The sequence below is a fragment of the Salmo salar genome, chromosome 09 (genome assembly GCF_965601325.2).
Source record: "Salmo salar chromosome 09, fSalSal1, whole genome shotgun sequence".
Lineage (NCBI taxonomy): Eukaryota > Metazoa > Chordata > Actinopteri > Salmoniformes > Salmonidae > Salmo > Salmo salar.
This window is the reverse complement of record NC_138299.1, coordinates 39357140-39377258: the sequence shown is the minus strand read 5'-3', so window position 1 is coordinate 39377258 and position 20119 is coordinate 39357140. Positions and strand designations below refer to the sequence as shown.

The window sequence follows — 20119 nt, the reverse complement described above, 5'->3', positions numbered from 1 at the left end:
CAGGGAGTCAGGAAGCTTACTTTCAATCGACTGCACAACCACTCGGTTCTTCACAGCATCTTCCTCCCCTAAGACTTGTAGGTCACGAAGAGCTCTCTCCACGGCTTGAATAAGTTCGATTGTCTTCCTCGGATGGTTTCCTTTGATGGGGCAAAGTCCTTGCACTTCTTGTGCAATCAGCAGCACTATTTTTGGCTTATTTCCGTACTTGTTGCCCAGGATCCTGAACACGTCGTTGGTGGATCCACAGCTGGACAATACGAGGTCTCTCTTGACTTTTTCATCTAGGCTTCCCAAGAGATGGAATTTTCTCACATTTTCCAATCCATGAGGGTTTCCCAGACGTTGCAAGTCCTCCCATTACGCTTTCCAGCGGTAGTAATCCCTCATATTACCAGCAAACATGGGCAAGCGTGCACGTTCTAGGCTGATCTGGGGCCTGTAGTTGTAAGTCCCAACTGGCTCCTCCTGCTCCACAATTGTCACTTTTCCCAGTATCTCTTCGTCGTCGGATTGAGAACCGCCTTTCCATGCCCACTCATCCCACAGTTTTCACGCCTTTTCTTCAACTTCCGGATCTGGTCCTTTGAATCTGTTGCCTTGGACCGAGGGATCAAATCTTTCCACTCATCCAATCCTCGTTCGAAGTTGTAGACCTCCCGTTCCAGGTTCCTATGAATCAATTCACATTCCCTCCTGGTCATATGGTGGTGGTCGGTGTCCTCGGCCTGGTCCATGGCTGATCCAGCCTCTTCAGTGAGGGTGGTAATTTCCGCCTCAGCGAACCTTGTCCAGAAGCTGATCAGGATGATTTATTCAGTTTCATCAAACTTACAGTCACATTCTGCTGTTTTTCCATCAATGTTTTCCGCCTTCTTTTTGGCTTCATCATCGTCCACCTCTCTCAGGGCCGTGGCATACTCAAACCCTGCATCTCTGACTCTGGAGTGATCCACTTTAAAGTTCCTCCACTCACTTCTCATTTCACTTTACCCCAGTGCACTAGCTCTGGAGGTGAGGTAATTGGCTCTTCTAGTGAACGCAGTCTGGGCTGCTGACCGCTTCTGTTTTAGCCTCTCCAGCTCCTCCTCTGATGCTGCCATCTTGCCAACTTTTCTAGCGTTTTACTCAAGCTCAAGTGTTTTCTGCGAACTGGGTTTTAAGTAGTCCTTTAACTGTAGACTCTATCCTCTTCTTGGCTTTCACTCATTAATGATTTGCCTAGTAAGTCAGCAGATGAGCAGACAGCTTTATGGGTGGACTGTTTGCTTATCAGAAGTTAGTCTCGTGACGAATGTTCTAGCCCTTGCATTATCCATGTAAAAGGAGAACCGTGGTTTATGACTGTACGGATTTTTTGTTATTTAGCCCTCCGAAAAGGCTCACCAGGAAGCACACAATGTCATGACTCGTGTTTTGTCCTTAATTTTATTTTAAATCAAATGACCACAGGTCATAAACCTCAAATACAACAAACAAATAATGACAATATATTGTTCAGATATATTATATAATATATTATTCAAGTAATATAATAATAATGTAAATAATGAAAATCAAATAAGCCTGCAACACCATCAAAGATGTGGCAAATCTGGCTTAAAACAGCACCGACTACATCACCCAGAATGCCCAGCGCCAGAGGAGCATGCGCACAGTGACTCTGCCATCACAGGTTGTTATGGACGCTGTCACAGGACACAGAACCCATGCCACCACATGCCTCGTCCAAAGGTTTTACACACGCACAAACGCAACATAATGCGGCACTCCACCATGGATCACCGAACCAAACCACCGCTATCACCACCGCCACCAGAAACCAGCAGAGTGCTCCGAACAATCAGCACAATGCAAATGGCTGATAATATTAGCCTAATGCTATATAGCATCTGGGTCGCTGAGCTACCGCACCCAGCGAGCTACAAGTTACTCCCGGCCAACTAACACCGACACAGTGAGGTAAACGTTCAGTGCACAAACATATAAGTGACTTAAAACATTAATGCTAGACTGAGTAGTTCGCAGTTACATACCAACGGGCTGTGTGCTCCTGATGATTGTCTGCGGTCAAGTGATTACCAGGTGCTGTAATTTAAGTCTCTAGTGAAGCTGCGCATGCGCACATAACGTAACATATCTGAGCATCTAAGAAACTTAAAGAAATCACTCGTTCCCCATTTAATTGAACACATCAGACCCATTTGCTTCTCTTTTATCTATTTATATATATATATATATATATATATATATATATATATATATATATATATATATATTTTTTTTTTTTTTTTTTTCCTGAGTGAGCTAGAAGTCTCAACCGATAGTTTATTTTCATGTTGTCCTTTACAGCTGCTCAGTACAGCTGAAGAGTCCTAGTGTATCTCCAGTGAAGTAGAAGGGGTCCTTGTGTCTTATATTCTACTGTGGCTAGTGCATGGCACCGTACTGCACCATATCGGACTGTAAATGGTCACTCACAGGCTCTCGCAGGCTCTCGCAGGAGTATGAAGATGTTCTCTGGACTTTGTGTTCTGGCTCAGAGTAGTCAGATTCCAGGGAATAGGCGTCAGGAGGGATGGCATAGTCACTTTCAGAGCTAATGGATGACATGGATACACCTGGAGGGATCAAAGGTCAGAAGTCCAAACAGGAACAGGTCATTCAGCTGACTCACAGCTTATTTGCACGTACCTTGTGTTATATGTTATATTGTTGTACTTTTTAAAGTGTGCAAAAAAAAAGAATTAAAGTAAAGTAAACCCTCTCACCCCTCTTGACGGCACGGGGGCTCCCGGGGGTGCTGCTCTTCCTTTCTGGGCCCAGGGTGGAGGTCCTGAGGCTGGCCAGAGAGCCACTGTCATCCTCTGAACCAGAGTCATCATCATGCAGGGGCACACTGCTGATCTGAGTGGCTTTCTGCAGACAGACAGAAGACACTTTTAGATATTCCTCAGCACATACCACAGTCCATAGGGAGTGGATATGTTATTGTCAGTTGGACACAGTTGGAGCTGCTGTAGAGTACGGTACTTACCCCTTTCAGTGTGGTATACACGGGTACAGTGATGTTCTTGTAAATCAGGTGAGTGAATGGTCCTGCGGCAGGGTACTGTGGTTTTTCTGCAGAAAACATGAGATGTTTGTGATGCAGCGAGATGTACACTGCTCAGAAAAATAAAGGGAACACTTAAACAACACAATGTAACTCCAAGTCAATCACACTTCTGTGAAATCAAACTGTCCACTTAGGAAGCAACACTGATTGACAATAAATTTCACATGCTGTTGTGCAAATGGAATAGACAACAGGTGGAAATTATAGGCAATTAGCAAGACACCCCCAATAAAGGAGTGGTTCTGCAGGTGGTGACCACAGACCACTTCTCAGTTCCTATGCTTCCTGGCTGATGTTTTGGTGGCTTTTGAATGCTGGCGGTGCTTTCACTCTAGTGGTAGCATGAGACGAAGTCTACAACCCACACAAGTGGCTCAGGTAGTGCAGCTCATCCAGGATGGCACATCAATGCGAGCTGTGGCAAGAAGGTTTGCTGTGTCTGTCAGCGTAGTGTCCAGAGCATGGAGGCTCTACCAGGAGACAGGCCAGTACATCAGGAGACGTGGAGGAGGCCGTAGGAGGGCAACAACCCAGCAGCAGGACCGCTACCTCCGCCTTTGTGCAAGGAGGAGCAGGAGGAGCACTGCCAGAGAGCTGCAAAATGACCTCCAGCAGGCCACAAATGTGCATATGTCTGCTCAAACGGTCAGAAACAGACTCCATGAGGGTGGTATGAGGGCCCGACGTCCACAGCTGGGGGTTGTGCTTACAGCCCAACACCGTGCAGGACGTTTGGCATTTGCCAGAGAACACCAAGATTGGCAAATTCGCCACTGTGCTCTTCACAGATGAAAGCAGGTTCACACTGAGCACGTGACAGACGTGTGCTCGCCAGAGGTAGCCTGACTGCCATTAGGTACCGAGATGAGATCCTCAGACCCCTTGTGAGACCATATGCTGGTGCGGTTGGCCCTGGGTTCCTCCTAATGCAAGACAATGCTAGACCTCATGTGGCTGGAGTGTGTCAGCAGTTCCTGCAAGAGGAAGGCATTGATGCTATGGACTGGCCCGCCCGTTCCCCAGACCTGAATCCAATTGAGCACATCTGGGACATCATGTCTCGCTCCATCCACCAACGCCACGTTGCACCACAGACTGTCCAGGAGTTGGCGGATGCTTTAGTCCAGGTCTGGGAGTAGATCCCTCAGGAGACCATCCGCCACCTCATCAGGAGCATGCCCAGGCGTTATAGGGAGGTCATACAGGCACGTGGAGGCCACACACACTACTGAGCCTCATTTTTACTTGTTTTAAGGACATTACATCAAAGTTGGATCAGCCTGTAGTGTGGTTTTCCACTTTAATTTAGTGTGACTACAAATCCAGACCTCCATGGGTTGATAAATTGGATTTCCATTGATTATTTTTGTGTGATTTTGTTGTCAGCACATTCAACTATATAAAGAAAAATGTATATAATAACATTATTTCATTCAGATCTAGGATGTGTTGTTTAAGTGTTCCCTTTATTTTTTTGAGCAGTATATAATTATAGTCTGTCTTACTGTGTGTACGTCCTATCCTTTCATCACAGCTGATTAAAAAGCAGGGTTCTGCTCTTAAACATCTCTTTAAAGAGCTCCTTAAAGCTTCCCAGATCACACCTGCACAGGTGTCACCCCCTCAGACAGGAAGATGTGACATCAAAAGGAGTACTGACAGGCCCCATAATGTTCCACCACAGACACAGAATCTCAATTGCAATTCCTTGATTCCTCGTGAGGAAACAAGGAACTGCAATTGAGATTCCTCCAGACAGTCCTCTCCAACATCAGCATGGTAGGCAACTCACCTGGACCAGGACCTCTGGCTCCTGCGGTTGCCTCCGATACTGTCATCCCTGACTTGGCCACAGCATAGATACGGCTCTCCTGTAGAGCACATAGATCATTGTGTAAGCATGAGTATGTGTATGTGTGTTTTATAACATGACTTTGACTGCTCACAACAACAGGAACACACACACAGATATGAGACTATGGCAAAGAACACTCCACCAGCTCTCTCTCTCTCTCTGCCTCTCTCTTTCTCTCTGCGTCTCTCTCTCTCTCTCTCTGTCTCTCTGCGTCTCTCTCTCTCTCTCTGTCTCTCTCTCTGTCTCTCTCTCTCTCTCTCTGTCTCTCTCTCTCAATTCAATTCAATTCAATTCGCTTTATTGGCATGACGTAACAATATACATATTGCCAAAGCTTATTTTGGATATTTACAATATAAAAATAAATAATAAAATTAGAATCATAATTGTCAATAGGACAACAGTAACAACAATAACCAAGGGTCAAAATAACCATACATTCAACAATAACAATAAGCATACAGTAGAGAACATGTGCAGGTTTATTGGTCTGTCAGACACTGTCCCTCAACTTATGGCATGCAGCAATGTAGTGCGCTGTCAACACACAGCTCTCTGCATCCTCCCCCAACAGGACGGGTAGCCTATCCTCATCAGAGAGGCCTTTGAAACCTTGAATAAGGGTTTCAAATTTGGGGAAATGACACTCTCTAATTGTTTTATATTTTTTACATTTTGTCAGGAAATGCAGCTCCATCTCAGGTTCTGCTGTTGTGCAGTGGTTGCACAGCCTTTCCTCTACAGGGAGCCAGGTTTTCCTGTGTCTACCCTTCTCAATGGCAAGGCTGTGCTCACTGAGCCTGTACTTTGTCAAGGTTTTTCTAAGGTTTTGATCAGCAACCATGGTCAAATATTTAGCCATAGTGTACTGTCGATTTAGGGCCAGATAGCACTGCATTTTGCTTTGTGTTTGTGCTTCCCAATAAGCAAAGTAGTTTTGTTTTGACTGTGTTGTAATTTGGTTTATTCTGATTGATTGGATGTTCTGGTCCTGACGCTTCAGTGTGTTAGTAGAACAGGTTTGTGAACTCAGCCCCAGGACCAGCTGGATCTCTCTCTCTCTCTCTCTCTCTCTCTCTCTCTCTCTCTCTCTCTCTCTCTCTCTCTCTCTCACCCAGGAGGGGAAGCGGTGCAGAGGTGGGGTGGGGGGTTTCAGAACCTCCGGATCCAGCAGTTCCAGACCCTCAGCCAACCCAACAAACGACACTCCTTCCTGGGGAGGACCCTCTGCCCCCTCTACCACCCCCTCCATATTGTCAGGCAGCCCGTCATCTATATCTGTCTCCACCAGGAAGTGACTGCAGGTGGAGGGAGACGCAAGGCTCTGCAGGGTGCAAAGATGAAAAAAGAAGCAATTACTTCAATTGCAACTACATCAACTGAGTGCAGCCGGGTACCTTTTTATCGTTGTCATGTGACCGACTGTTGACTTTAAGCACACTCTCACTGTTTCTACACCACAGGATAGAGTTGAGCATGCTCACCCCTTTACCTGGGTGCTGGAAGCAGTCATGATGTCTATGGGGATGTTGAGGTGGTGCAGCCGGTCCACACCTCCAGGCTGGGGCTGACTGGGGGCGTTGAGGTGGTGCAGCCGGTCCACACCTCCAGGCTGGGGCTGACTGGGGGCGTTGAGGTGGTGCAGCCGGTCATAACCTCCAGGCTGGGGCTGACTGGGGGCGTTGAGGTGGTGCAGCCGGTCCACACCTCCAGGCTCGGGCTGACTGGGGGCGTTGAGGTGGTGCAGCCGGTCCACACCTCCAGGCTGGGGCTGAATGGGGGCGTTGAGGTGGTGCAGCCGGTCCACACCTCCAGGCTGGGGCTGAATGGGGGCGTTGAGGTGGTGCAGCCGGTCCACACCTCCAGGCTGGGGCTGACTGGGGGCGTTGAGGTGGTGCAGCCGGTCCACACCTCCAGGCTGGGGCTGACTGTAGTGTTTCTTCACCAGCTGGATGCTGTCTCGTGGGGTCAGAGGCGTCCGCACCTGTTAGTTCACAAACAAAGATAGATGACATTATTGATTGACATTTGATTGATTGACTGATTGATTGATGAGGTTCAAGTTCAACTAAGTTTACTGACTGATAACATCCCACTCCAGAGCGGCCATCACACATTGGAACAGTCAAACAGTAAAAATAATCGTACGGCTCGTGTACAAATACAAGGAATGGAGAGAGAGTACCATAATTACAGGTGTATAGGGCCACATTAATATATATACGTATAAACTCAGCAAAAAAATAAACATCCCTTTTTCAGGACACTGTCTTTCAAAGATAATTCGTAAAAATCCAAATAACTTCACAGATCTTCATTGTAAAGGGTTTAAACACTGTTTCTCATGCTTGTTCCTTGAACCATAAACAATGAATGAACATGCACCTGTGGAACGGTCGTTAAGACACTAACAGCTTACAGACGGTAGGCAATTAAGGTCACAGTTATGAAAACTTAGGACACTAAAGAGGCCTTTCTACTGACTCTGAAAAACACCAAAAGAAAGATACCCAGGGTTCCTGCCCATCTGCGTGAACGTGCCATAGGCATGCTGCAAGGAGGCATGAGGACTGCAGATGTGGCCAGGGCAATAAATTGCAATGTCCGTACTGTGAGACACCTAAGACAGCGCTACAGGGAGACATAAGCCATAAGACTGCTGAACAATTAATAAAATCGCCACCGGACAATTTACATTGACCCCCCCCCCTCTTGTACACTGCTGCTACTCGCTGTTTATTATCTATGCATAGTCACTTCACCCCCACCTACCTGTACAAATTACCTCAACTAGCCTGTACCCCTGCACACTAACTCGGTACCGGCGCCCCCTGTATATAGCCTCGTTATTCTTATTGTGTTACTTTTTATTATTACTTTTTATTTTAGTCTACTTGGTAAATATTTTCTAAACACTTCTTGAACTGCACTGTTGATTAAGGGCTTGTAAGTAAGGATTTCACGGTAAAGTCTACACTTGTTGTATTTGGCACATGTGACAAATAAAGTGATTTTGATTTGAAAATTGTTTGGGACAAGAAACACGAGCAATGGACATTAGACCGGTGGAAATCTGTCCTTTGGTCTGATGAGTCCAAATTTGAGATTTTTGGTTCTGGTGCTGGCCTTCTAGCAGACTTCCTCTGTCTCGTGTCTGTGTTCTTTTGCCCATCTTAATATTTTATTTTTATTGGCCAGTCTGAGATATGGCTTTTTGTTTGCAACTCTGCCTAGAAGGCCAGCATCCCAGAGTTGCCTCTTCACTGTTGACGTTGAGACTGGTGTTTTGCGGGTACTATTTAATGAAGCTGCCAGTTGAGGACTTGTGAGGCGTCTGTTTCTCAAACTAGACACTCTAATGTACTTGTCCTCTTGCTCAGTTGTGCACCGTGGCCTCACACTCCTCTTTCTATTCTGGTTAGAACCAGTTTGCGCTGTTCTGTGTAGGGAGTAGTCCACAGCGTTGTATGAGATCTTCAGTTTCTTGGCAATTTCTCACATGGAATCGCCTTCATTTCTCAGAACAAGAATAGACTGACGAGTTTCAGAAGGTCTTTGTTTCTGGCCATTTTGAGCCTGTAATCGAACCCACAAATGCTGATGCTCCAGATACTCAACTAGTCTAAAGAAGGCCAGTTTTATTGCTTCTTTAATCAGAACAACAGTTTTCAGGTGTGCTAACATAATTGCAAAAGGGTTTTCTAATGATCAATTAGCCTTTTAAAATTATAAACTTGGATTAGCTAACACAACGTGCCATTGGAACACAGGAGTGATGGTTGCTGATAATGGGCCTCTGTACGCCTATGTAGATATTCCATTAAAAAATGTGGTTTCCAGCTACAATAGTCATTTACAACATTAACAATGTCTACACTGTATTTCTGATCAACTTGATGTTATTTTAATGGACAAAAAAATGTGCTTTTCTTTCAAAAACAAGGACATTTCTAAGTGAGCCTAAACTTTTGAACGGTAGTGTATATATACATAAATAGATATACATAGAACTTAACACACCTTGGGTAGGGTCATGCTGGTCCCAGTATGGGAGGGTAGTGCCAGGGGCTGGGTGTGGGTCTGGAAGGGGTGGGAGTTAGATGGAGAGCGGCAGAGGAGAGGGTTTTTGGGGGTGGAGGTAGGGATATCAGGGGTCTTGGGACCCCCGTGGGTTGTTTCACAGGCAGAGGAAGATGAGGAGGAGGAAGAGGAAGAGGAGGAAGAGTGGAGACGTTGGGAGCGGAACCTGCTGTTGAGCTCGTCCGCGGAGTGATCTCTGGGAGTAGCGCTACATAGTGGATGGTCCTGACCTCCAGTGGTTGGAACAGGACTACCAGGTCCAGCCCCAGCCTCCCTGCCCAGAGAGGGAGTGTCTGGCAGGGTTACTGTCACAGTGCCGTGGCCTGTTGTGTCTCCTCTGTCCCCTCTGGGTTTACAGGGCTGCTCTGCTCTGTCCCCTGGACCTGTCTGTCTCCCCCAGCCTGTTTCCTCCTGGACAGGTGAGGTCCCAGGACAGCATGAGGGGTACAGAGGGCTGGAGGGTCCCTGGTGGGTGTCTGTGGAAGGAAAGGTGGGGGGGAGGGGGGATGAAGGCTTCTCCAGGAGAGCTATTGGACAAGAGGGGACAAAATATAGTCAATGTAGAGACACAACAGCAACCTTTGACAATATAACAACATGTACTGTAGAACATAGGCCCACACTTGACTACTAATCATCTATCACTAAGGTGATAAGGCTTTGATACTATTAAAGTAACATAGATTGTGGTGTGCCCCAGGGCTCTATGCTGGGCCCCTCTTCATCATCTACATACTCCCACTCGTACAGATCCTATGCCACTTCAACCAGACCATTTGCATGACTTTAGGTGGATAACAATTGAAAAATGTGATGACAGTTGTTAATGCTGTGATAACAGCTGGCTGGCGTCGAAGGCCTGTGGGTGTTGCTTTGTTAAAATGGAGCGTGGTACTCTCAGAGGGTGAGGTGCTGGGTAGATGAACTAAAGTTCCTGTGGATCACCTTGCAGTTTGTCCTGCAGCATCATAATCTGTTCTGCCTGCTTCAGGTTGGACATTTTCAGCTGCTGGTTCTCAATCTCCATCTGAAACACAGCGCAGAAAGAAGATGACAATTAGTGACAGTTTGGGGTTAACTGTTATTTTGTCTTTAACCACTGATCATAAGCTGGGTTTGGGTTTGGGTTTACGTTGAGCTAATGCAAAGAAAGCTTAATCTTTGACGTGGCTGGTCCCTATAGGATGTATATGTCACAGTACATAGTGTATCCGAGCTACGCTTACCTCTCGTAGCTTAAACGTAACCCAGTCTTTGATTTTAGCAGCCTTCTCCTCAATGATCTTAGCCTCCTGGGCTCTGACTAAGATCTAGAGGCCAAGAAAACACGGTTCATGGTTAGTGACTCATCATAACCTACAGTACATATTATGAACATGAATGGACATAATAAGGGAAAGGGAGATACCTAGTCAGTTGTACAACTGAATGCATTCAACTGAAATGTGTCTTCCATGTTTCTTATCTATGGGTGCATCCTAAATTGTACCCTATTCCCTATACAGTGCACTACTTTTGACCAAGGTCCATAGGGCTCTGTCTAAGGGATAGGATACCATTTAGGTCTCACTCTATAGCTTCCATACCTGTTTTTCCAGCTGCACCTCTAATCTCTTTATCACTGCATCTTTCTCCTGCACCTGATTCGTCAGGTCCTGGTACCTTCTGAACACTGAGTTCTCTGATTCGCTGGGTTGTACGTTTGCATATTTCAGCTTCTCTTCCATGACATGGATCTGTAATACATCATCAACTATGTCCACACTCACATGTTCACACACACATGTTCACACTCACAAGATAGGTGGGAACAAATGGACTCTGGAACCCTCAGTAGAGCAGGAGACTAAATCAAGTTTGCAAGATGAGCCTCAACTGTTATAGAGAGGGAAGTGCAGAAATGATGAAAGAGAGAGAGAGAGACACAGAGAGAGAGAGAGAGAGAGAGAGAGAGAGAGAGAGAGAGAGAGAGAGAGAGAGAGAGAGAGAGAAAGCTACTCAAGCCTACAGAAGCTGTGATTGTAAAATGTGGTTGGCAGACTGTTACTGTACTGTACCTGTTTCTCAGCACTCTCAGCCCGTTGGTCAGACTCTGTCACCCTCAGCTCCAACTCCTGCATCTAGGGGACAAAAGGGTTGCCATGGTTACTTCTTCCTACGGGTCAGCTGTCTCAGTATGGGGTTGAAGGGGGTCACGGGAAAATCCAGTGTGTGTGTGTGTGTGTGTGTGTGTGTGTCTGCAATGTAGGCTAGCACACAGACTCCTCTGTTAGATCTATAGACTACCATGGTGGACAGACATGCCTCAGACATATTTATGGTCTGTAACACACACAGTACACACACAGTACACACACACACACACACACACACACACACACACACACACACACACACACACACACACACACACACACACACACACACACACACACAAACTCACTAATCCCCCACAACAATAGTTCTTAAGCGTCGTCCCCCTCACAGGAAATTTGAAAGGTGAGTGGCGAGTGACTGTGGGTGGTAGGGGAGGGGGAGAGGGGGTAGAGTAGGGAGGAACTTTGGTTTGTCAACCTTCTGAGTCCAATTCCTCAAAACCCATTCAACTCAGACATTCCTCCTCACAGCATGTAGTCAAACTGAATAATGAGTCAGAGAACATTATCAGGCAAGGTCATCAGAGGGGTTCCAGGAAAACCATCTGAAACTAAGTTGATCCTATAGTGGAGTAGTGCCAGACATTGCCCTATACTGTGCTGATGTGTGTGTGTGTACTGTGTGTGTTACAGACCATAAATATGTCTGAGACATGTCTGTCCACCATGGTAGTCTATAGATCTAAGAGCGGAGTCTGTATGCTAGCCTACAATACCATGTAGGATGTGAGTCTGTATGCTAGCCTACAATACCATGTAGGATGTGAGTCTGTATGCTAGCCTACAATACCATGTAGGATGTGAGTCTGTATGCTAGCCTACAATACCATGTAGGATGTGTCTGTATGCTAGCCTACAATACCATGTAGGATGTGAGTCTGTATGCTAGCCTACAATACCATGTAGGATGTGAGTCTGTATGCTAGCCTACAATACCATGTAGGATGTGAGTCTGTATGCTAGCCTACAATACCATGTAGGATGTGAATCTGTATGCTAGCCTACAGTACTACTTGCAGACTTGTTTACGTGCTGCTGTGCGTTTTGTTGCCGATCTTACTTTGCTACCTGACTACTTCACGGTTTTTACTTTTTCATTACCGTATATTTTTAGTTTTTCCCTCACTCAACTTTTTTCATTCAACTTTTTCACCCCGGAGGTTTTATCTGGACATGGTTCGTCAGGACTTCAAACAGCCGAAGCTAAGTAACATTAACATGATGCCTTCTAATTGCAGTCGTTGTACTCATAATATACAGGAGAACGATCGCCTTACGGAGAGGATAGCTGTGCTGCAAGCCCAGCTTCAGACGCAATCGTTAGGCAAGGGTAATTTCAGTGTAGGAAAGGATGAAACAGCGTCTGTGCCACCAGTAAGTACAGATAGTAACGTTAGTATAAACCCCCTCGCACGGTCCCCGCAGCCGGACAACTTTCTCATGGCTTCTGGAGGGAAACGCTGTAGGAATGCTCAACCGGTGTCGCTTATTCAGCCGACAGAAACTTTCAACCGGTTCTCCCCATTAAGCGAGTCGGAGTCGGAGGCCGAAACTTCTCTGGTCTCTACTCCTCCCGTTATGGGGTCTGAGACGCCGAAGCCTCTCACCATTAGCTCTGACAAATTGAAAACCCTAGTCATTGGCGACTCCATTACCCGCAGTATTAGACTTAAAACTAATCATCCAGCGATCATACACTGTTTACCAGGGGGCAGGGCTACCGACGTTAAGGCTAATCTGAAGATGGTGCTGGCTAAAGCTAAAACTGGCGAGTGTAGAGAGTATAGATATATTGTTATCCACGTCGGCACCAACGATGTTAGGATGAAACAGTCAGAGGTCACCAAGCGCAACATAGCTTCAGCGTGTAAATCAGCTAGAAAGATGTGTCGGCATCGATTAATTGTCTCTGGCCCCCTCCCAGTTAGGGGGAGTGATGAGCTCTACAGCAGAGTCTCACAACTCAATCGCTGGTTGAAAACTGTTTTCTGCCCCTCCGAAAAGATAGAATTTGTAGATAATTGGCCCTCTTTCTGGGACTCACCCACAAACAGGACCAAGCCTGGCCTGTTGAGGAGTGACGGACTCCATCCTAGCTGGAGGGGTGCTCTCATCTTATCTACGAACATAGACAGGGCTCTAACTCCTCTAGCTCCACAATGAAATAGGGTGCAGGCCAGGCAGCAGGCTGTTAGCCAGCCTGCCAGCTTAGTGGAGTCTGCCACTAGCACAGTCAGTGTAGTCAGCTCAGCTTTCCCCATTGAGACCGTGTCTGTGCCTCGATCTAGGTTGGGCAAAATTAAAGATGGCGGTGTTCGCTTTAGCAATCTCACTAGAATAAAGACATCCTCCATTCCTGTCATTATTGAAAGAGATTGTGATACCTCACATCTCAAAATAGGACTACTTAATGTTAGATCCCTCACTTCAAAGGCAGTTATAGTCAATGAACTAATCACTGATCATAATATTGATGTGATTGGCCTGACTGAAACATGGCTTAAGCCTGATGAATTTACTGTGTTAAATGAGGCCTCACCCCCTGGTTACACTAGTGACCATATCCCCCGCGCATCCCGCAAAGGCAGAGGTGTTGCTAACATTTATGATAGCAAATTTAAATTTACCCCAAAAAAAAGAACAACGACGTTTTCGTCTTTTGAGCTTCTAGTCATGAAATCTATGCAGCCTACTCAATCACTTTTTATAGATACTGTTTACAGGCCTCCTGGGCCATATGCAGCGTTCCTCACTGAGTTCCCTGAATTCCTATCGGACCTTGTAGTCATCGCAGATAATATTCACATTTTTGGTGACTTTAATATTCACATGGAAAAGTCCACAGACCCACTCCAAAAGGCTTTTGGAGCCATCATCGACTCAGTGGGTTTTGTCCAACATGTCTCTGGACCTACTCACTGCCACAGTCATACTCTGGACCTAGTTTTGTCCCATGGAATAAATGTTGTGGATCTTAATGTTTTTCCTCATAATCCTGGACTATCGGACAACCATTTTATTACGTTCGCAATTGCAACAAATAATCTGCTCAGACCCCAACGAAGAAGCATTAAAAGTCGTGCTATAAATTCTCAGACAACCCAAAGATTCCTTGATGCCCTTCCAGACTCCCTCTGCCTACCCAAGGACGTCAGAGGACAAAAATCAGTTAACCAACTAACCGAGGAACTCAATTTAACCTTGCGCAATACCCTAGATGCAGTTGCACCCCTAAAAACTAAAAACATTTGTCATAAGAAACTAGCTCCCTGGTATACAGAAAATATACGAGCTCTGAAGCAAGCTTCCAGAAAATTGGAACGGCAATGGCGCTACACCAAACTGGAAGTCTTCCGACTAGCTTGGAAAGACAGTACCGTGCAGTATCGAAGAGCCCTCACTGCTGCTCGATCATCCTATTTTACCAACTTAATTGAGGAAAATAAGAACAATCCGAAATTTCTTTTTGATACTGTCGCAAAGTTAACTAAAAAGCAGCATTCTCCAGGAGAGGATGGCTCTCACTTCAGCAGTGATGAATTCATGAACTTCTTTGAGGAAAAGATCATGATCATTAGAAAGCAAATTACGGACTCCTCATTAAATCTACGTATTCCTCCAAAGCTCTGTTGTCCTGAGTCTGCACAACCCTGCCAGGACCTAGGATCAAGGGAGACACTAAAGTGTTTTAGTACTATATCTCTTGACACAATGATGAAAATAATCATGGCCTCTAAACCTTCAAGCTGCATACTGGACCCTATTCCAACTAAACTACTGAAAGAGCTGATTTCTGTGCTTGGTCCTCCTATGTTGAACATAATAAACGGCTCTCTATCCACCGGATGTGTACCAAACTCACTAAAAGTGGCAGTAATAAAGCCTCTCTTGAAAAAGCCAAATCTTGACCCAGAAATTATAAAAAACTATCGGCCTATATCGAATCTTCCATTCCTCTCAAAAATTTTAGAAAAAGCTGTTGCGCAGCACCTCACTGCCTTCCTGAAGACAAACAATGTACACGAAACGCTTCAGTCTGGTTTTAGACCCCATCATAGCACTGAGACTGCACTTGTGAAGGTGGTAAATGACCTTTTAATGACGTCAGACCGAGGTTCTGTGTCTGTCCTCGTGCTCCTAGATCTTAGTGCTGCTTTTGATACCATCGATCACCACATTCTTTTGGAGAGATTGGAAACACAAATTGGTCTACATGGACAAGTTCTGGCCTGGTTTAGGTCTTATCTGTCGGAAAGATATCAGTTCATCTCTGTGAATGGTTTGTCCTCTGACAAATCAACTGTAAATTTCGGTGTTCCTCAAGGTTCCGTTTTAGGACCACTATTGTTTTCACTATATATTTTACCTCTTGGGGATGTCATTCGAAAACATAATGTTAAATTTCACTGCTATGCGGATGACACACAGCTGTACATTTCAATGAAACATGGTGAAGCCCCAAAATTGCCCTCGCTAGAAGCCTGTGTCTCAGACATAAGGAAGTGGATGGCTGCAAACTTTCTACTCTTAAACTCGGACAAAACAGAGATGCTTGTTCTAGGTCCCAAGAAACAAAGAGATCTTCTGTTGAATCTGACAATTAATCTGGATGGTTGTACAGTCGTCTCAAATAAAACTGTGAAGGACCTCGGCGTTACTCTGGACCCTGATCTCTCTTTTGAAGAACATATCAAGACTGTTTCAAGGACAGCTTTTTTCCATCTACGTAACATTGCAAAAATCAGAAACTTTCTGTCCAAAAATGATGCAGAAAAATTAATCCATGCCTTTGTTACTTCTAGGTTGGACTACTGCAATGCTCTACTTTCCGGCTACCCGGATAAAGCACTAAATAGACTTCAGTTAGTGCTAAATACGGCTGCTAGAATCCTGACTAGAACCAAAAAATTTGATCATATTACTCCAGTGCTAGCCTCCCTACACTGGCTTCCTGTTAAGGCAAGGGCTGATTTCAAGGTTATACTGCTAACCTACAAAGCATTACATGGGCTTGCTCCTACCTATCTTTCCGATTTGGTCCTGCCGTACATACCTACACGTACGCTACGGTCACAAGACGCGGGCCTCCTAATTGTTCCTAGAATTTCTAAGCAAACAGCAGGGCTTTCTCATATAGAGCTCCATTTTTATGGAATTGTCTGCCTACCCATGTGAGAGACGCAGACTCAGTCTCAACCTTTAAGTCTTTACTGAAGACATATCTCTTCAGTAGGTCCTATGATTAAGTGTAGTCTGGCCCAGGGGTGTGAAGGTGAACGGAAAGGCTGGAGCAACGAACCGCCCTTGCTATCACTGCCTGGCCGGTTTCCCCTCTTTCCACTGGGATTCTCTGCCTCTACCCCTATTACGGGGGCTGAGTCACTGGCTTACTGGTGTTCTTCCATGCCGTCCCTGGGAGGGGTGCGTCACTTGAGTGGGTTGAGTCACTGACGTGGTCTTCCTGTCTGGGTTGGCGCCCCCCCTTGGGCTGTGCCGTGGCGGAGATCTTTGTGGGCTATACTCGGCCTTGTCCCGGGATGGTATGTTGGTGGTTGGAGATATCCCTCCAGTGGTGTGGAGGCTGTGCTTTGGCAAAGTGGGTGGGGTTATATCCTACCTGTATGGCCCTGTCCGGGGGTTCATCGGATGGGGCCACAGTGTCTCCTGACCCCTCCTGTCTCAGCCTCCAGTATTTATGCTGCAGTAGTTTATGTGTCGGGGGGCTAGGGTCAGTCTATCACATCTGGAGTATTTCTCTTGTCTTTTCCGGTGTCCTGTGTGAATTTAAATATGCTCTCTCTAATTCTCTCTTTTTCTTTCTTTCTTTCTTTCTCTCTCTCGGAGGACCTGAGCCCTAGGACCATGCCTCAGGACTACCTGGCTTGATGACTCCTTGCTGTCCCCAGTTCACCTGGCCGTGCTGCTGCTCCAGTTCCAACTGTTCTGCCTGCAGCTATGGAACCCTGACCTGTTCGCCGGACGTGCTACCTGTCCCAGACCTGTTGTCCCAGACCTGCTGGAACCCTGACCTATTCACCGGACGTGCTACCTGTCCCAGACCTGCTGTTTTCAACTCTCTAGAGACAGCAGGAGCGGTAGAGATACTCTCAAAGATCGGCTATGAAAAAGCCAACTGACACTTACTCCTGTGTTACTGACTTGTTGCACCCTCGACAACTACTATGATTATTATTATTTGACAATGCTGGTCATTTATGAACATTTGAACATCTAGGCCATGTGCTGTTATAATCTCCACCCGGCACAGCCAGAAGAGGACTGGCCACCCCTCATAGACTGGTTCCTCTCTAGGTTTCTTCCTAGGTTTTGGCCTTTCTAGGGACTTTTTCCTAGCCACCGTGCTTCTACACCTGCATTACTTGCTGTTTGGGGTTTTAGGCTGGTTTTCTGTACAGCACTTTGTGATATCAGCTGATGTAAGAAGGGCTATATAAATACATTTGATTTGATTTTGATTTGATATGCTAGCCTACATTACTATGTAGGATGTGAGTCTGTATGCTAGCCTACAATACCATGTAGGATGTGAGTCTGTATGCTAGCCTACAATACCATGTAGGATGTGAGTCTGTATGCTAGCCTACAATACCATGTAGGATGTGAGTCTGTATGCTAGCCTACAGTACTATGTAGGATGTGAGTCTGTATGCTAGCCTACATTACTATGTAGGATGTGAGTCCATGCTAGCCTACAGTACCATGTAGGATGTGAGTCCGTGCTCGTCTACAGTACTATGTAGGATGTGAGTCTATGCTAGCCTACAGTACTATGTAGGATGTGAGTCCGTGCTAGTCTACAGTACTATGTAGGATGTGAGTCCATGCTAGCCTACAGTACTATGTAGGATGTGAGTCCATGCTAGCCTACAGTACTATGTAGGATGTGAGTCCATGCTAGCCTGCAGTACCATGTAGGATGTGAGTCCGTGCTAGTCTACAGTACTATGTAGGATGTGAGTCTATGCTAGCCTACAGTACTATGTAGGATGTGAGTCCGTGCTAGTCTACAGTACTATGTAGGATGTGAGTCCATGCTAGTATACAGTACTATGTAGGATGTGAGTCTATGCTAGCCTACAGTACTATGTAGGATGTGAGTCCATGCTAGTCTACAGTACTATGTAGGATATGAGTCCGTGCTAGTCTACAGTACTATGTAGGATGTGAGTCTATGCTAGCCTACAGTACTATGTAGGATGTGAGTCCGTGCTAGTCTACAGTACTATGTAGGATGTGAGTCCATGCTAGTCTACAGTACTATGTAGGATGTGAGTCCGTGCTAGTCTACAGTACTATGTAGGATGTGAGTCCGTGCTAGCCTACAGTACTATGTAGGATGTGAGTCCGTGCTAGTCTACAGTACTATGTAGGATGTGAGTCCGTGCTAGTCTACAGTACTATGTAGGATGTGAGTCCGTGCTAGTCTACAGTACTATGTAGGATGTGAGTCCGTGCTAGTCTACAGTACTATGTAGGATGTGAGTCTCTGCTAGTCTACAGTACTATGTAGGATGTGAGTCCATGCTAGCCTACAGTACTATGTAGGATGTGAGTCCATGCTAGCCTACAGTACTATGTAGGATGTGAGGCCGTGCTAGTCTACAGTACTATGTAGGATGTGAGTCCGTGCTAGCCTACAGTACTATGTAGGATGTGAGTCCGTGCTAGTCTACAGTACTATGTAGGATGTGAGTCCGTGCTAGTCTACAGTACTATGTAGGATGTGAGTCCATGCTAGTCTACAGTACTATGTAGGATGTGAGTCCGTGCTAGTCTACAGTACTATGTAGGATGTGAGTCCGTGCTAGTCTACAGTACTATGTAGGATGTGAGTCCGTGCTAGTCTACAGTACTATGTAGGATGTGAGTCCGTGCTAGCCTAGCAGCCTGATCACTAGAAATAGACTTTGATTTCTGGCATTTGAAAAGGTCCTGAGAACGTGAATATATGCCTTCCTTGGCAAAAAAAAAAGAAAACAATTGCCCGGCACTGGGTGCGAATTCATGATGTTCGGAGCTGAAGCATTCGGCTCAGACCACTGCCCTACCGCAGATCACAATGCCTTAGCAAGCTGTGAAAATACTTGATGATACTCGATGCCAATAGCGCATCGTTTTTTATTATAAGGTTTCAAGCCTTCCCCAAACTATAGCCCTAACCTTAACAACTCAGAATGAATGTCTAAACTGTTAACCTTTGACTTATTTATGTTTTAACCTTGTAACTACGCATAATTAATCCTGTAACTATGCAAAATTAGCCCTGTAACTACGCAGAATTAGCCCTGTATCTACGCAGAATTAACCCTGTAACTACACAGAATTAGCCCTGTAACTACGCAGAATTAGCCCTGTAACTACGCAGAATTAACCCTGTAACTACGCAGAATTAACCCTGTAACTACGCAGAATTAACCCTGTAACTACGCAGAATTAACCCTGTAAATATTCAGAATTAACCCTGTAACTATGCAGAATTAGCCCTGTAACGACGCAGAATTAACCCTGTAACTATGCAGAATTAACCCTCTAACTACGCAGAATTAGCCCGGTAAACTATGCAGCAAATAACCTTGTAAACTACGCAGAATTAACCCTGTAAACTACGCAGAATTAACCCTGTAACTACGCAGAATTAACCCTGTAACTACGCAGAATTAGCCCTGTAACTACACAGAGTTAACCCTGTAACTACGCAGAATTAACCCCTGTAACTATGCAGAATTAGCCCTGTAAATAGTGAGAATTAACCCTGTAACTAAGCAGAATTAATAATATGTTGATTTTTGAAGGGAAACTATGAGGTCATGTTGCAGTCCAGCAAGCCTACAGTACATTGCAGGATGTGTCTTGCCTGAACCTGTGCATGGCAGCATCTCTGAGTAGAGT

The 20119-nt window shown here is 45.6% G+C and overlaps 1 protein-coding gene across 1 annotated transcript in view; it reads right to left on the bottom strand.

Annotated features, from left to right (window-relative positions):
- Positions 1-20119, bottom strand: part of LOC106611291 (pleckstrin homology domain-containing family H member 1) — a 67555-nt gene that overhangs the window by 25647 nt on the left and 21789 nt on the right. Inside the window, exons 3-13 of the mRNA XM_045723629.2 lie at positions 11111-11173; positions 10640-10789; positions 10280-10363; positions 9999-10080; positions 8994-9580; positions 6466-6957; positions 6088-6297; positions 4911-4989; positions 3038-3123; positions 2772-2919; positions 2482-2621 (exon numbers count right to left, since the gene is read on the bottom strand). Of these exons, the coding sequence (XP_045579585.1) occupies positions 2482-2621; positions 2772-2919; positions 3038-3123; positions 4911-4989; positions 6088-6297; positions 6466-6957; positions 8994-9580; positions 9999-10080; positions 10280-10363; positions 10640-10789; positions 11111-11173 (2121 nt within the window). The remainder of the gene's footprint in view (positions 1-2481; positions 2622-2771; positions 2920-3037; positions 3124-4910; positions 4990-6087; positions 6298-6465; positions 6958-8993; positions 9581-9998; positions 10081-10279; positions 10364-10639; positions 10790-11110; positions 11174-20119) is intronic.